Genomic DNA, 13,452 nt, shown 5'->3' on the forward strand with positions numbered 1-13,452 from the left:
ACATCCATCTGAAGTTAACTTCATCTCGTATGATGGTGTCGTTTCAATGTAACTAAACCTGAAAACTAAATCATCCCCAGGGCCTGACGATATTCCTAACGGTTTTCTTCAGAGGTATGCTGAATCTCTGGCCAGGTTTTTGGTTATTATATTTCGCGCGTCATTGTTAACCGGGTGTGTACCTGTGGACTGGAAGATAGCCCGAGTCGTACCTGTATTTAAAAAAGGCGACCGCCTTCAGGTGACCAATTATCGACCTATATCCTTAACGTCATCTTGCTGCAAATTAATGGAACATATTGTCGCAACTAGCATTAATGAATTCTTAGATCGCAACAACATTCTGACAGATTACCAGCATGGTTTTCGCAAAGGGTTTTCCACAGTAACTCAACTACTTTCAGTTATCCATTCATTTGCGGCATCACTTGACAATAACAGCCAGATTGACGCGATCTTTCTAGATTTCAGTAAAGCGTTTGACAAAGTTCCACACCACAGCCTTATTCTAAAGCTAAAAACTATTGGACTTCCGCCTATATTTATTTCCTGGATAAATGATTATTTAACTAACCGGAGTCAACATGTTTCAATCGGTCGTCACCAGTCTGTCTCCCAGTCACATCAGGTGTGCCACAGGGAAGCAAAACTGGGGCCACTACTCTTTCTAATATACATTAACGACATCATCGGTGAAGTTTGTACTGGCGTACATATTCGATTATATGCTGATGACTGTGTTTTATTTCGCGATGTTAGCAATGAAAACGATCAGAGTGACCTACAATATACGCTTACTAATATTGTACAGTGGTGCAAGCGCTGGGACATGACACTGAACGCAGATAAAAGTGTTTCTCTTCGCATAACTAACAAGATAAACGCTCTACAATATGCATATAAATTAGAATCATCACCATTGCAACAAGTAGCGTCCGTAAAGTACTTGGGTGTAACACTTACTAATAACCTTTCCTGGAACTCTCACATAGATAACATCTGTTCACTCGCATTCCGTAAGCTCTGTTATATAAGGCATAAACTTCGAAACGCCCCCGCTAACGTTAAGCTCTTAGGTTACAATACTCTCATTAGACCCAAGCTTGAATATGCTTGCATAATTTGGGACCCGTATACTAAGTCTAACATAAGAAAGCTCGAGAACGTTCAAAGGAAAGCAATTAGGTTCATATATTCAAAATATCTACCCACTGACTCCCCTTCAGACTTGATGCATGCTAACGGTATTGAAGAACTACAGGTAAGAAGATGAAATTTTCGTTTAGATTTTCTTTCATTACTTCTTAATAATAAACTCAGACTTGACCCTTCTGCTTATCTTTCCCCAATGCCAACACGGAATACACGACACTATCACAAAGCTCTTTTAAATCCATATTTTGCCCGGACTAACTCGTTCAAGTTTTCCTTTTTCCCACACACCATATCTGACTGGAACTCATTAACCGAACCTAATCAACCCTGAAAAACAGACGCGTTCCTCAGCCATCTTTGATATTGCGTATTATGTATTTTTTGCTGCTTTGTCTTGCATTGCTGTATTGTTGTTTTACTACATTATCTTTGCTGTATTGTTGTATTTTTGTTGCTATACTTTTGCTTTTTGTGCACCTGCCCTTCCTGCTTGGACCTAACCATGGTCTGCAGTATGCACATAAATAAAAAATAAAAATTAGCTCTTTCTATTGCAGCATGTATACTTTTCTTGGACAGGTTAGCTAGAATAGTATACTGAATAAGTTGGCGCAGAAAAAAATGAGGACAAGCGTAGACAGACATAGACGAGAGCTACTCACAACTGAAGGTTTATTCCAGACATATTCTTGAAGGTATTGGTGAGCGCTGTCAAAATACGGAAAAAGACGACTACACAGGACGAAGCACTTCGTCCACGTGTTCGTCCCTTTTCGTATTTTGATAGTGCTCACCAATACCTTCAAGAATGCATTTCCAACTAGTCCCAGTAGTAGCTCTTTTGACATTAATTGTCTGGACATATGCTCGAATAAATAGGAAAACCAACAAGAACAAAGCAATAACGCCATGAACATCACATGTTGCCCTGTGAACCCCAATGATTTGGTCAAGAACAGATACTCCCTATTAGAGAAGTGGACGGAAGTCTGACTAACACACTTCTCTCCACTGATGCACATATGGAAGGCTTCCATGAGCTCATGCGTGAGTTGATCCCTGTGTCTGAATAGAATGGTCGTTTTGTCTAGAAGCGGTTTGCACTGGATTTTCTTTTTCGTGACATTTGTGCTACACGTGCGGCAATGTTTAGGGAGGTCATCAAGGGAATGTCCCCCGAGTAATCTTCGGTGTTCTCCTAATCTTTCGTTGACGCTTTGTTCAGTTTGGCCGATGCATAGTGCGCCCCAATATAACGGAAATTTGTACACAAAGCCCCGTTCGTTGCCGCACATGTAACGAACGGGGCTTTGTGTTTGATGCTGCATTCATTTTTCGTTTGTCGTGCCATCCTTTCTCCTCCATCCATCCGGCTGTGTACATGTGAACAGATTGCTCCCAACTTTCGAAGGGCAGAAAACACAATTGGAATGCTGTAATTCTCTGCTACATTTTTAAGTCCATGTACCAATCTGTGCACGTGTATAAGGGCGGCAACACTTCGCTCTGTTTCCCGGGGTTTGGGTCGCGACCCAGCCTTGATCCACCTTTCCAGCCTTCCACAAGCTTCCACGATTACATGCTGAGGGTACTCGCTCCCTTTCAGCCTCTTCAACGAGAAGGTGATGTTTTCATTGACTGCATGAGAGCAAGACTTGGTGATAGCTGCCTTCAGACAGGAAGTGACTATCCCGTTCTTTATGACTTTGGAATGGCCGGATGAATAATCGAGCAATTCTTTTTTTTTGCTCTTTTTTTCCGTGCCAACTTCTTCAGTATGCATATCAACCAACTAGCCCAACTTTCTGCTCTCCTAGCTTGAATAGTACTTCCCAAGACAATGGAATGGTAGTTTTACTGTAAAAACTTGGGGAAAAAGGGCCACAATTGGGCTTTATTGCACGAAGCAGGTTTAATTTATTTGATAGCGGAACGAATCACCGACTTATGAAAGAAATGGACTGGTCCAAGTCTCTTTTCCATAGCATTTCATGCCTCAAAAGCTAAACACAAGCCTGAGGAAAGCTGATGGGTTTCCACCAGCGCTGGGTTTCGAACCCAGCACTTTCCGCATACAAGGCGCATGCTCAAACTTCTATGCGTGTGCCTAGCTATTACTAGACAGTCTTACAATTTTGTTTGTTATGGTCATTGATAACTCAACAAATTTACTTTTCTTGAAGCAGAAAATAATTGCAACATTCCCCTTAGGACAGTAACAATCATGAACATTTCACTTCTTGCCTAGGACATGTTGATGTGGCAGCAATGTTAACTGATGATGACGTTAAGCGGCAGGCAGGATTAGCCTTGCATTAAAATTGCAGAATTGTTCCAACTCTATTGCATAGTCTATAAAGAAATTATAACTCCTAACACTGCTGCATCACAGAAAGAACTGTGAGATTACGATTGTGGAAATGTCAAGAACAGCCTCGTCACATTAAATAATATTTACTCCTCTTCCTTTGAAATCAAATACCTACTGATCCATTAGAAATGACACAGAGTATTTTATGTGCTGCATGGGACCTTTGTTTTGGCAAAAAGTGAATTAACGTGACCATGTTTCATCTTTCGGAAGTATGTAACGGAATAGGCACGATAGTAATGGGATAACACAATTGTGTTCTTTTACAACTGAATTATGTTATAGAAAAATAGTTTTGTACATCCCAAGAAAGGAGAAAGACTAAAAATTTGTTGGAGGCACTTAGGTATCTCTTAACTGCGGGAAGGTGAAAGCCGTTTGCGACTCGTTGCACTGGTTTGAATTTGCCGCGCTTGAATTCATTTCACGACAGAGGAGAAGAGCAGCTGGCGCAAGCGTAGTGCCACGTAACCTGGGTGGCGATGTAACGGAGGGACGGTCACCGTATGAGTCATTAAAGGCTATGACCTTAACAAGATGAAAGCAAGAAATACAAGGAAGCTAATAAATGCGTAATATATTTTTGAAATTATAGATGCTAAGATCTAAAAAAACGAGATGAAACCTTTGAGCGTGCAGCAGATGCAAGGTATTGAAGCTCTGTTGTGTACCATTTAATCAAGGGCTGAATGACAGATTTGACAGAATTTTCGTGCTATACAGAATTCCTCGATTTCAAGGATGCACTAATGATTGTCTTGATGAAGTGGTGGTCTCGAAGAATTTTGGTTGGCAGTTTTCATTTTGATACAGAAGAGTGGAGAGTTGGGCTTGTTGGTTTACGATCATTTTGGAAACAGTGTTAGCACAGGATGGAGCGCCTGTGTTGTGTTCTCACTCCGTCCTGTGTTAGTGCTGTTCCCAAAATGTTCATTTGCATAATATGCTGACAGTGACCTACGATGTTCTCTTACTTTCACGTTAATGCAACACCCGGTATGGCTTACATTACCTTCACAACATTACTTTTGCAACATGTCAAAAGCATATATGATGCTGCAGTTTTTCAAGGCATAAACCTGTACTCTGGCTTGATGTTGTATCCTTTGCAGTTTTTTCTTTCTGTATTATCAGTTTTGCTACTGACAAGTCTGCTGACAGTAGAGAGCTTGATTGGAGGAGATAATATTTTGCCCACATCATACCATCTTGCCACATTCCTAATGGAATGCGAAACATGGCATATACAGACGTAAGACATGCTTGCAAGTGGCCATGCATGTTTAGCCCTTTGAGCAAATTAATGAGCTTTTCTTAAGCAAAGCTGCATCAAGACAACTTCTTCTCGAGGTCCACCTCGGCCAACTTGTTCATACCCTTTTTCCCACCGAGATATATTGGAGATACTAGTTGTTTTACAACACACAAGGCAAGCAAACACTCTCCTTACTCTGGTGAATTACCATTAAAGGAGAACTCTTTGTGTACCAATAGCCAGTACAATGTAGAAACTTTGTCCTAATAAGCTCGTTATTTTCTTGTGGTGCACCACATAGCTCACCCTGGAGTTTAATTAAATGTTTTGAACCTGGATATTTTGGTGTTAGGTTTGAATGAAGCAGATGTAAAACTGTGGCCCGTCACTGAAGGAAAATGGCCCTGAGCATGCAGCAGTAGTGTTTCTACTTGATCCTACTGTTGTGCTTTTTAAAGAAACTGTGCTGCTGCTTCTAACCTTACTGAGCCCTGAAAGATGTGGAGGGTAGATTAAGCCGCACACATGCAAGCATACGTATTCATAATCATACTCTCATGGTGGGTGTGAACGTAGATTAACATTGCTGTTTCATAGAGTGCCCGGAACATAAAGCAGAGTTGTGGTCAGTGTATTTTTGCATATTACATATACTCTGCTGTTTCGTGTGCATGAAGGGGTTTTCTGTCCTTAATAAAATTGATTGCTGCTTCCTTAATTGATATTCAATTTGATAAAATTGTTTTTAGATTAATAGTCTACAGCCTAAAGGCTTCTACTGCAATGGATCCACGGAGAGGGTCCTTTTATGAAGGAAGCTTTAACATCAGGAAGAGTGGAGACGTCAGTCTGAGGAATCTGTGCCACCCATACAATGAAAAAACGGAATGAGAAATTGGCTGAAAATTGACAGGCATGTGAGATCGGTGTAAAGAACAGCATGTGTTTGTCTCTTAATTGTGCCAGTTTGTGTTTTTGTGCTTTTCGACAGAGGACATAGCTATGGCTTGAAATGTCCTTAGGATGCATTTTAGATTTGTTACCAAAGAAGGTATGATAGAGGGCTTTGATAGTTACTATGAAAACTATTCAGGAAGATCTACGCATCTCAGATTATCATCCGCCGCCTGAGAGATAAGAGCTGAGGTATGGAATAGAATGCTTTGTTTTTTTTTTTGCGATGAACCATATAATATGAACGCTTTGCTCTCTTTGCTTTTTATAAACAAAGTCCCATGCAACATCACATCTCACATTCGCCTCTACGCCGATGGTTGCATGTTGTGTTGCCCCATTAATAACCATCAGGACCACAAAAACCTTACTGACTCCTACTAAAAGTTCTGTGCTTGGTGTGACAAGTGGCAGATGAGTTTAAACGTCCAGAAAACTGTTGTCCTCACTTTCACCAACAAACGGACTCCTTCAGTTCTCAACTACACTTTCAAAGGGTCATTACTAAATAGAGTTTCTGACTTCAAGTACCTTGGAGTAACATTTACGAATAACATGTCATGATCTGAACACATTGATTCAATTACAGTAAAGCCTTGAAAACACTTGGGTATCTGCGTCGTAAGTTGTCTCAATTAAGCCCCTAAAGAAACAAGACTTCTCATGCACAAATCTGTAGTCCGCCCTCTTCGTGAATATGCATCTGTGGTCTGGAACCCAAACTTGGCAGCGGAAATCAGGAAGCTTGAAGCTGTGCAGAGGAAAGCAGTTCGTTCATCTTTCGATGTTATGACCTAATTTTGAAGCGAAGAGCTTCACTACGCCAGCTTTTCGAGCCGTCAGCGGGGCTTTTTGATCTTGAATGTAGCTAGAGGTCTAACAAGGAAATTACGCCTGTCACATACCTCGGTGGACACCCGAATCGAGCCGTAAGGGAAGGAAAGTGAAATAGATTTGGTTTTAACGAAAGGAAATGACGCCTGTATTGCATAACCTTGGTGGGTCCGAACCCGCATTGTAAGAAAGAAATTGAAACGTTTTTTTTGAGGAAAGGAAATGGCGCAGTATGTCTCATATATCGGTGGACACCTTAACCGCGCCGTAAGGGAAGGGATAAAGGAGGAAGAGTGAAAGAAGAAAAGTGTCCTAGTGGAGGGCTCCGGAATAATTTCGACCACCTGCACTGACATCGCACAGCACACGGGCGCCTTAGCGTTTTGCTTCCATAAAAACGCAGCCACTGCGGCCGGGTTCGAACCAGGGAACTCCGGATCAGTAGCCGAGCGCCCTAACCACTGAGTCACCGCGGTGGGTTCACTGTAAGGGAAGGAAAGGCGTCATTTGCTTTTCTTAGAACCAGCTTTCATTTTCCTTCGCTTACGGTGCGGTTTGGGCGTCCACAGAGATATGTGACAAAAATTATGGTGGGGCAAGAAAAAAGATTGAAAAATAAAATGCCCCAGCCCGTGTTACTAGGATAGATAAGCGGGCGAGTTGGTGATACATAATGCAAAAAAAACAGCGCGAACAAACGGGGACTAGACGAAGAATACACAGGAACAAGCGCTGACTCTCAACTAAAGTTTAAGCACAGGAAGCACACTTATAAAAGGAAACAGAAAACGAAAAAACACAAAATCAGAACGCATGTGTTACTATGTGATGTCCAGATATGCAACCTCACAGTCACGCAGGAGCAGGGATGGTTGGCTGACACATAATCTTCGTTTCTTTGTCATGTTATACGCCTCGATAATTTCCCTGGTCAACTGGTCGGGGTGTGAGGTTGCATATCTGGACATCACATAGTAACACATGCGTTCTGATTTTGTGTTTTTTCGTTTTCTGTTTCCTTTTATAAGTGTGCTTCCTGTGATTAAACTTTAGTTGAGAGTCAGCGCTTGTTCCTGTGTATTCTTCGTCTAGTCCCCGTTTGTTCGCGCTGTTTTTTTTGCATTATGTATCACCAACTCGCCCGCTTATCTATCCTGTTGAATTTCATTTCTAGTACTACGGGCTCTGTTACGTACCCTAACCCTCTCCCTGTTGACCCGGCTGTCTTGGCCTCGTTGGTTGCTGTGTGTGTGTGCAAAGCTCGTGTATCCTCCTGGCATGCAAGGAAAGGTTGGTGTCCACCAGAACTTCAAGTGATTTGCGGGTTCCTGCAACCGTCCAATGGACATGCTCGCCGCGTATGTAAAATCCTGTCTTCGGAATGGAGGCACCAAGGCCGGTTTTTCAAGGACCGCCTGAGAGTTGCCTGTGAGCACAGCGGAAGTCTACATCACCATCCTCGTATGTACCGTGAATGGTGCAAAACCGTTGACGAGTGCACTGAGTTCTTGTGGAGCAGGGTTCGACCGAATCTCCCGTCAAGGAAAGGGACGTCGCAGAAACCAGGAAAAGTGATTGTACTTGGTGATACGCCACTACCAAAACCGCATGAAGCCCTTCTTCAGATGGGCCCAAAATTCTGTGTTGAGCCACACCTGCGAGGGGAAGAAAAGGTGACCATGGCGCGATCGATTTCTCGCTTGGCACCGGATGAGTCTCGACCCAGGTGCGTAGAGGAATGTACAGCGGTTTTAGCCAGGACCTCTACGGGGGTCAAGCATGGAAAGGGATTCGGATCACTGATTAACTTCCTTGTCTCGAATAACTTGCGACTGGTAACTGCGGATAAAGAAGGGTGTTTTGTAGTCATACCTGAATCATTATTTTCGGATAAAGCATTAGTAGCCATCGAGAAGAACTTTTAGCCGGTCTCGGCGAAGTTACAGAAGGTAAAAAGCAGAGCGGTGCAACTGCTTGAACAATTGAATCTGGAGCGACTTAAAGGGAGTGTAGTTAAGGCAAAAAGCAGCTGTTTAAAGATTTTCTTCTCTGCTAAGACACATAAAACGGGATTACCATTTAGGGCCATTGTGACGGAAAAGAGCACCTGGCAACACGAAATTTCTGGATATTTGCAGAAACATTTGGCAGCTTTATCTATTAATGATCCCTTTAAGGTAACAAACTCTGAGTGTGTCGTCAAGTTTTTACAGGCGCATAACCCAGGTTCATGCTCGGCTTTCAGCATTGATGTGGTAGATTTATACTACTCCCTGCCGCACAAGGAAATGATGACTGCTGTTTCTGATTGCATCACTTCGGACAATGATGAAGAACAGTTTATAAGTGTTTGTGGCATTGCTGTGTCTGGGTTCCTTGAGCTGTTGTCTTTTTATGTTAAATCTACCTTTGTTGAATGGGAAGGCACACTCTATACCCAGAAAGCGGGTGTTTGTATTGGGTCTAAAGTAGCGCCTGCGCTTAGTGATATTTTTCTGTCATTCGTGGATAGAGCTATCCAGAAAGATTTGTGTGGAATGCCGTACCGAATTTTCAGATACGTCGATGATTTTTTAATCCTCATTGAAAAAACGGACTATGCCAAGCACATGTCTACAGTGTTAGAAGCATTTAAAGCTAATGCACGGGGTTTACAGTTCACCACTGAGGTACCGGTCGATAACCAGATACAATTTTTAGATTTATGTTTGACTGAGGGGAAGGGACACATGTGTTGGAATTACGCGCCACGTGCCAACAAACCGCTGCTGAACTATAAGTCACATCATTCTAAGGTAGTGAAATGTGGAATTGTTGTTTCATCCTTGTCATCTGCGTTGTCAAAATCTTGTCACCATGCTATGCAAGAAAGCTTTGATAATCAGGCTAAGAGACTAAAGGAAGCAGGATATCCAGCTGAGCTTATCACTTTGGGTTGCAATAAAATAATTAAAAAGCTTAAAGCGCCGACATTGCTGCCGTCTTCACAGAAAGAACAGAAACGGAAAAAGTTCGCAGTCCTTCCCTATGTGCATCGCCTGTCTCATGGTCTTAAAAATGTGGCCCATAGGTATAAAGTTGATGTGGTTTTTTCGGCCCCGAATAAGCTCAGTAAAATTTGTTCAGCAGTAGAAAATAAGTCCCGCAACCCCAAGAAATCTGTAACGTCCTGTGGTGTTAAGCACGCTAAAAGTTTTGTGCCGTGCTCCAAAGGGGTAGTTTATAAAATCCCCCTATCCTGTGGTCAGATATACATTGGGCAAACGGGACGTTGTATTAACACACGACTCGGAGAACATCTCAATTCATTAGAATCTAATCGCTCCACTAATCTAGTTGATCATTGCCGAGAGTGTCAATCATGTTTTCCGTCCTTGCATTTTACTGACATTTTGTACAAACACCCCGACCAGTTGACCAGGGAAATTATCGAGGCGTATAACATGACAAAGAAACCAAGATTATGTGTCAGCCAACCATCCCTGCTCCTGCGTGACTGTGAGGTTGCATATCTGGACATCACATAGTAACACATGCGTTCTGATTTTGTGTTTTTTCGTTTTCTGTTTCCTTTTATAAGTGTGCTTCCTGTGATTAAACTTTAGTTGAGAGTCAGCGCTTGTTCCTGTGTATTCTTCGTCTAGTCCCCGTTTGTTCGCGCTGTTTTTTTTGCATCGTGTTACTAGGTAGAGATATGTGACAGGCGTAATTTCCGTTCTTTAACACCAACTTTCATTTCACTGTAAGGGAAGGAAAGTGAAAGTTGGTTTTAAGAAAAGGAAATGACGCCTGTCTCACATTGTGCTGTTTCCTTTCCCCCCAAAACCGATTTCTTTTTCAATTTGGCCATCTGAAATTATCTGCAGGGTTTGCGCGTCACCGTTTGGAACCGGATTTGGTTCCATATCTCTGCATACAGCGAGCAATAATACAGTTGTAAATATCACCGAGGCTATATTAATTGATACGTGGCACAGTAGGAGAAGTAGAAGAAGTAGAAGTAGAAGTATTCGTAGAGGACGAAGTTGGTTCTCGCTCGCTCGGACCACTTAGGGTACTCTGCTACCTGAGCCACGAGCCCATCCTTGGTACAGTGGATTTCGAACATTTAAAATTCCCATGGAACATACGTTCTTGCGCATCAAGACAATAGGATCGAGGTTTGAATGACGCTGTTGCGCTGCAGGATTCCTATCGCCTTAATCTATATTTATGCCGTTCTGGGTTCACGCCGTCGAATCTATGTGCGTCATGCAGGGACGTTGAAACGATAGATCATTTCATCCTCTACTGTCGGCGGATTGCACGGCAGAGAATTCAGTTTTTGCAAAATCTTCTCGCTGAATTAGGACTGCCGTTTACTCTGCCTGTCCTCCTTTCCTTCGGTGCAACCTTCAAAGGGCATGCCATTAGGCAGGTGTGTCAGCTTTTTCACAAGTATATCTTGAGGCCGGGAGATTTTTGTGTTAACTTCTCGATGCCTTCACTTTCCTCACAAAATTATTTTCTTTCTGATTAATCCTTTAAACTTCAGTAATTCCGCCCACACTGCTTTGTTTCCTTGATTTTCATCCCGATTTCCTCAAGATCTCTCAAAATTCGTGATTTCCTTTTGCTCTCAGATTCCTCTTTATTTATGAGCCGCTTGAAATAAACCTGGATGAGTTTTTTTTCCTATTTGGATCTGCACCAAACCCTGGCCAATCCCCCACCGTGGGTATGTGCCATCGCATTTGAGGCAACAACAACTTAGGGACCGCCGCAGTTTTGCGTCTCTGTTCCGGAGGTTGTCCTTCGCGTTGCACGTTACGGTTTCCTGGAGCAGTGCTGGGTACGTTTCCCGACTACCGCACTTCGCACAGCATCACAACGGACCTCACCCCGGTTCACCAGCGACCCAGCCGCCGTATCCGCGGAGAGTCGCCTGAACTTGGGCCCCTTCCCCTGAGAACGACGCAGCCACGGCCGCCGAGTGCAACTGACATGGCCACTGACACCAGGCTCCCGGCGCCGATCCAGACTAGTCCGTCGACTCCAACTGCCATGGCCCCTGAAACTCGGCCCCGGGCGCAGATCCTTTGCCACCAACTGCGAACACCGCCATCTTTTCACGGCGACGTGTTCGAAGACGCTGAGGATTGGCTGGAGACCTTCGAGCGGGTCGCCCGCTCCCAGCTAGCATAAACTGAAATATAAGATGTCTTCAGAGTAACTATCCGAAACGAAACAAGTGGCTAGGAAACGGTGTGGAAAATACGTTTTCGGCTGGTTAACGTCTTATATCAGTCATATAGCTCGTCTAATGTCCGGGTCAAAAGACATTTCAGAATACGTCTTCTAGGCGTAGTCAAGAAATACGTTCTAAGAGGATTCTGGTGTGGGCTAGTTGGTGCATACTTTCTACGACACAGATTGACACAGCGCAACGGAACGAGGACGAGAAGAAACACGAAACACAGGACGGGCGCTGAATACCAACTTTTAGTGCGTCATAAAAACCAGCACAATTTATACCATTCACATGGACCATGTGATACACTGTCAGCCAGTGGAAACTGCGAAAAAGCGCCTCACACTCTGGCGATCATTACACAGTGAAAAGGCACTCATGACAGGTGCAAACAGTAACATGCAAAGCATTACTAAAGTAACAATAAAGGCACGACACCGGTCGCTGCACAATGCTCACCGCACTCCTGATGTTTCAGGTGCTGTCGTACTGGCCACCTGCTTGTACGTGGGGCCGCCTTGATCTCCCGCCCTCCGATGATTACACCGCAGCTGCCCGGAATTTTGGACCAAATGCCGCCTATTCTACGCTCGAGACACCATTCTCGACGATAATCGCCGGCCCCATCTGACAACCACCCCTACAGGTTATGTCATCAACCACGGTACTCAACGCTACTTTACTTAACCAGCAAAACCACCCGGGGCACGACACCGGTCGCTGCACAATGCTTACCGCACTCCTGATGTTTCAGGTTAGTTATCTTAACCATTGCAAATAATACCGCAGTAGCAACCGTTTTTTGGTGACGGTGTCGTGCCCCTGCGACTCGAATTGGCGCGATGTTTTTCGCATGCTCACTGATGTTAATATTCTAGCTTTCAATTACCTGTCACAAATCATGCTGTTACTATCTGGTGACGTCGAACTCAAACCTGGCCCTGGCACGCCTAAAGAACCGTTACCTATTGAGGCCTGCATTCACCGACTAGAAGGTTTTGCAGCACTCCGCTTAGAAATGGCTAACCTCGGCGTGACTGAAATCTCGCACGAAAAACAAATAGCCGCTTAAAGCAAACGTCTAGCGAATCTGGAATCACCAGAACACTCACCGAATACCGAAAAAACGCCTAACGAGACAGACCACATACAACGCGAGATCGCAGTCTTAAAAGCTGCCAACATCGACACCAAAAACCGTATGCGTCGCAACAACTTGCCTTTCTGGGGCCTTGACGACACAAACACCGAATCATGGACCGAATCAGAAAACAAAATTGTTCAACTTTGCGCAGATCACCTTGACGTTCAACTAGACCGGAGTAGCATCGAACGTGCCCACCGTATTGGAAGTCCCTCCGACGACAAAAAACGCCCCATTATCGTAAAATTTACACAGTTCAAAACAGAAGAGAACATTCTTTCCCATGGGCGGAAACTTAAAGGGACCAACTACGCCATAAGAGAAGACTGAATTTCCTACACGCCAAGCACGTTCAAAGCTGCTTGAGTTCGTTAGACTAAAAAAGTGTGCCTTTAAACTTGCTTTTGACAAGCTTTACATAGGCAGCAAATGCTATTATAACGCTGATAGCGTTCTGGAAAGCCCAAACTCAGCAGCTACCGTCCGCAAAAACGCAAGACCACCCTCCC

General features: G+C 43.7%; 1 protein-coding gene across 6 annotated transcripts in view; it reads left to right on the plus strand.

Moving 5' to 3' along the window:
- LOC144127797 (uncharacterized) overlaps positions 1 to 13,452 on the plus strand; it is a 468,909-nt gene that overhangs the window by 66,783 nt on the left and 388,674 nt on the right. The window contains exons 1-2 of one of the 6 annotated variants that reach the window (XM_077660715.1): positions 10,594 to 10,657; positions 12,278 to 12,463. The exons of the other annotated variants lie outside the window; for them this stretch is intronic. Coding sequence (XP_077516841.1) covers positions 12,449 to 12,463 — 15 coding nt within the window. The 5' untranslated portion in view covers positions 10,594 to 10,657; positions 12,278 to 12,448. Of the gene's footprint in view, positions 1 to 10,593; positions 10,658 to 12,277; positions 12,464 to 13,452 lie in introns of those variants that run through there. 6 annotated transcript variants of the gene reach the window in all.

This window comes from Amblyomma americanum, chromosome 4, assembly GCF_052857255.1.
Source record: "Amblyomma americanum isolate KBUSLIRL-KWMA chromosome 4, ASM5285725v1, whole genome shotgun sequence".
In the NCBI taxonomy this organism is placed as follows: domain Eukaryota; kingdom Metazoa; phylum Arthropoda; class Arachnida; order Ixodida; family Ixodidae; genus Amblyomma; species Amblyomma americanum.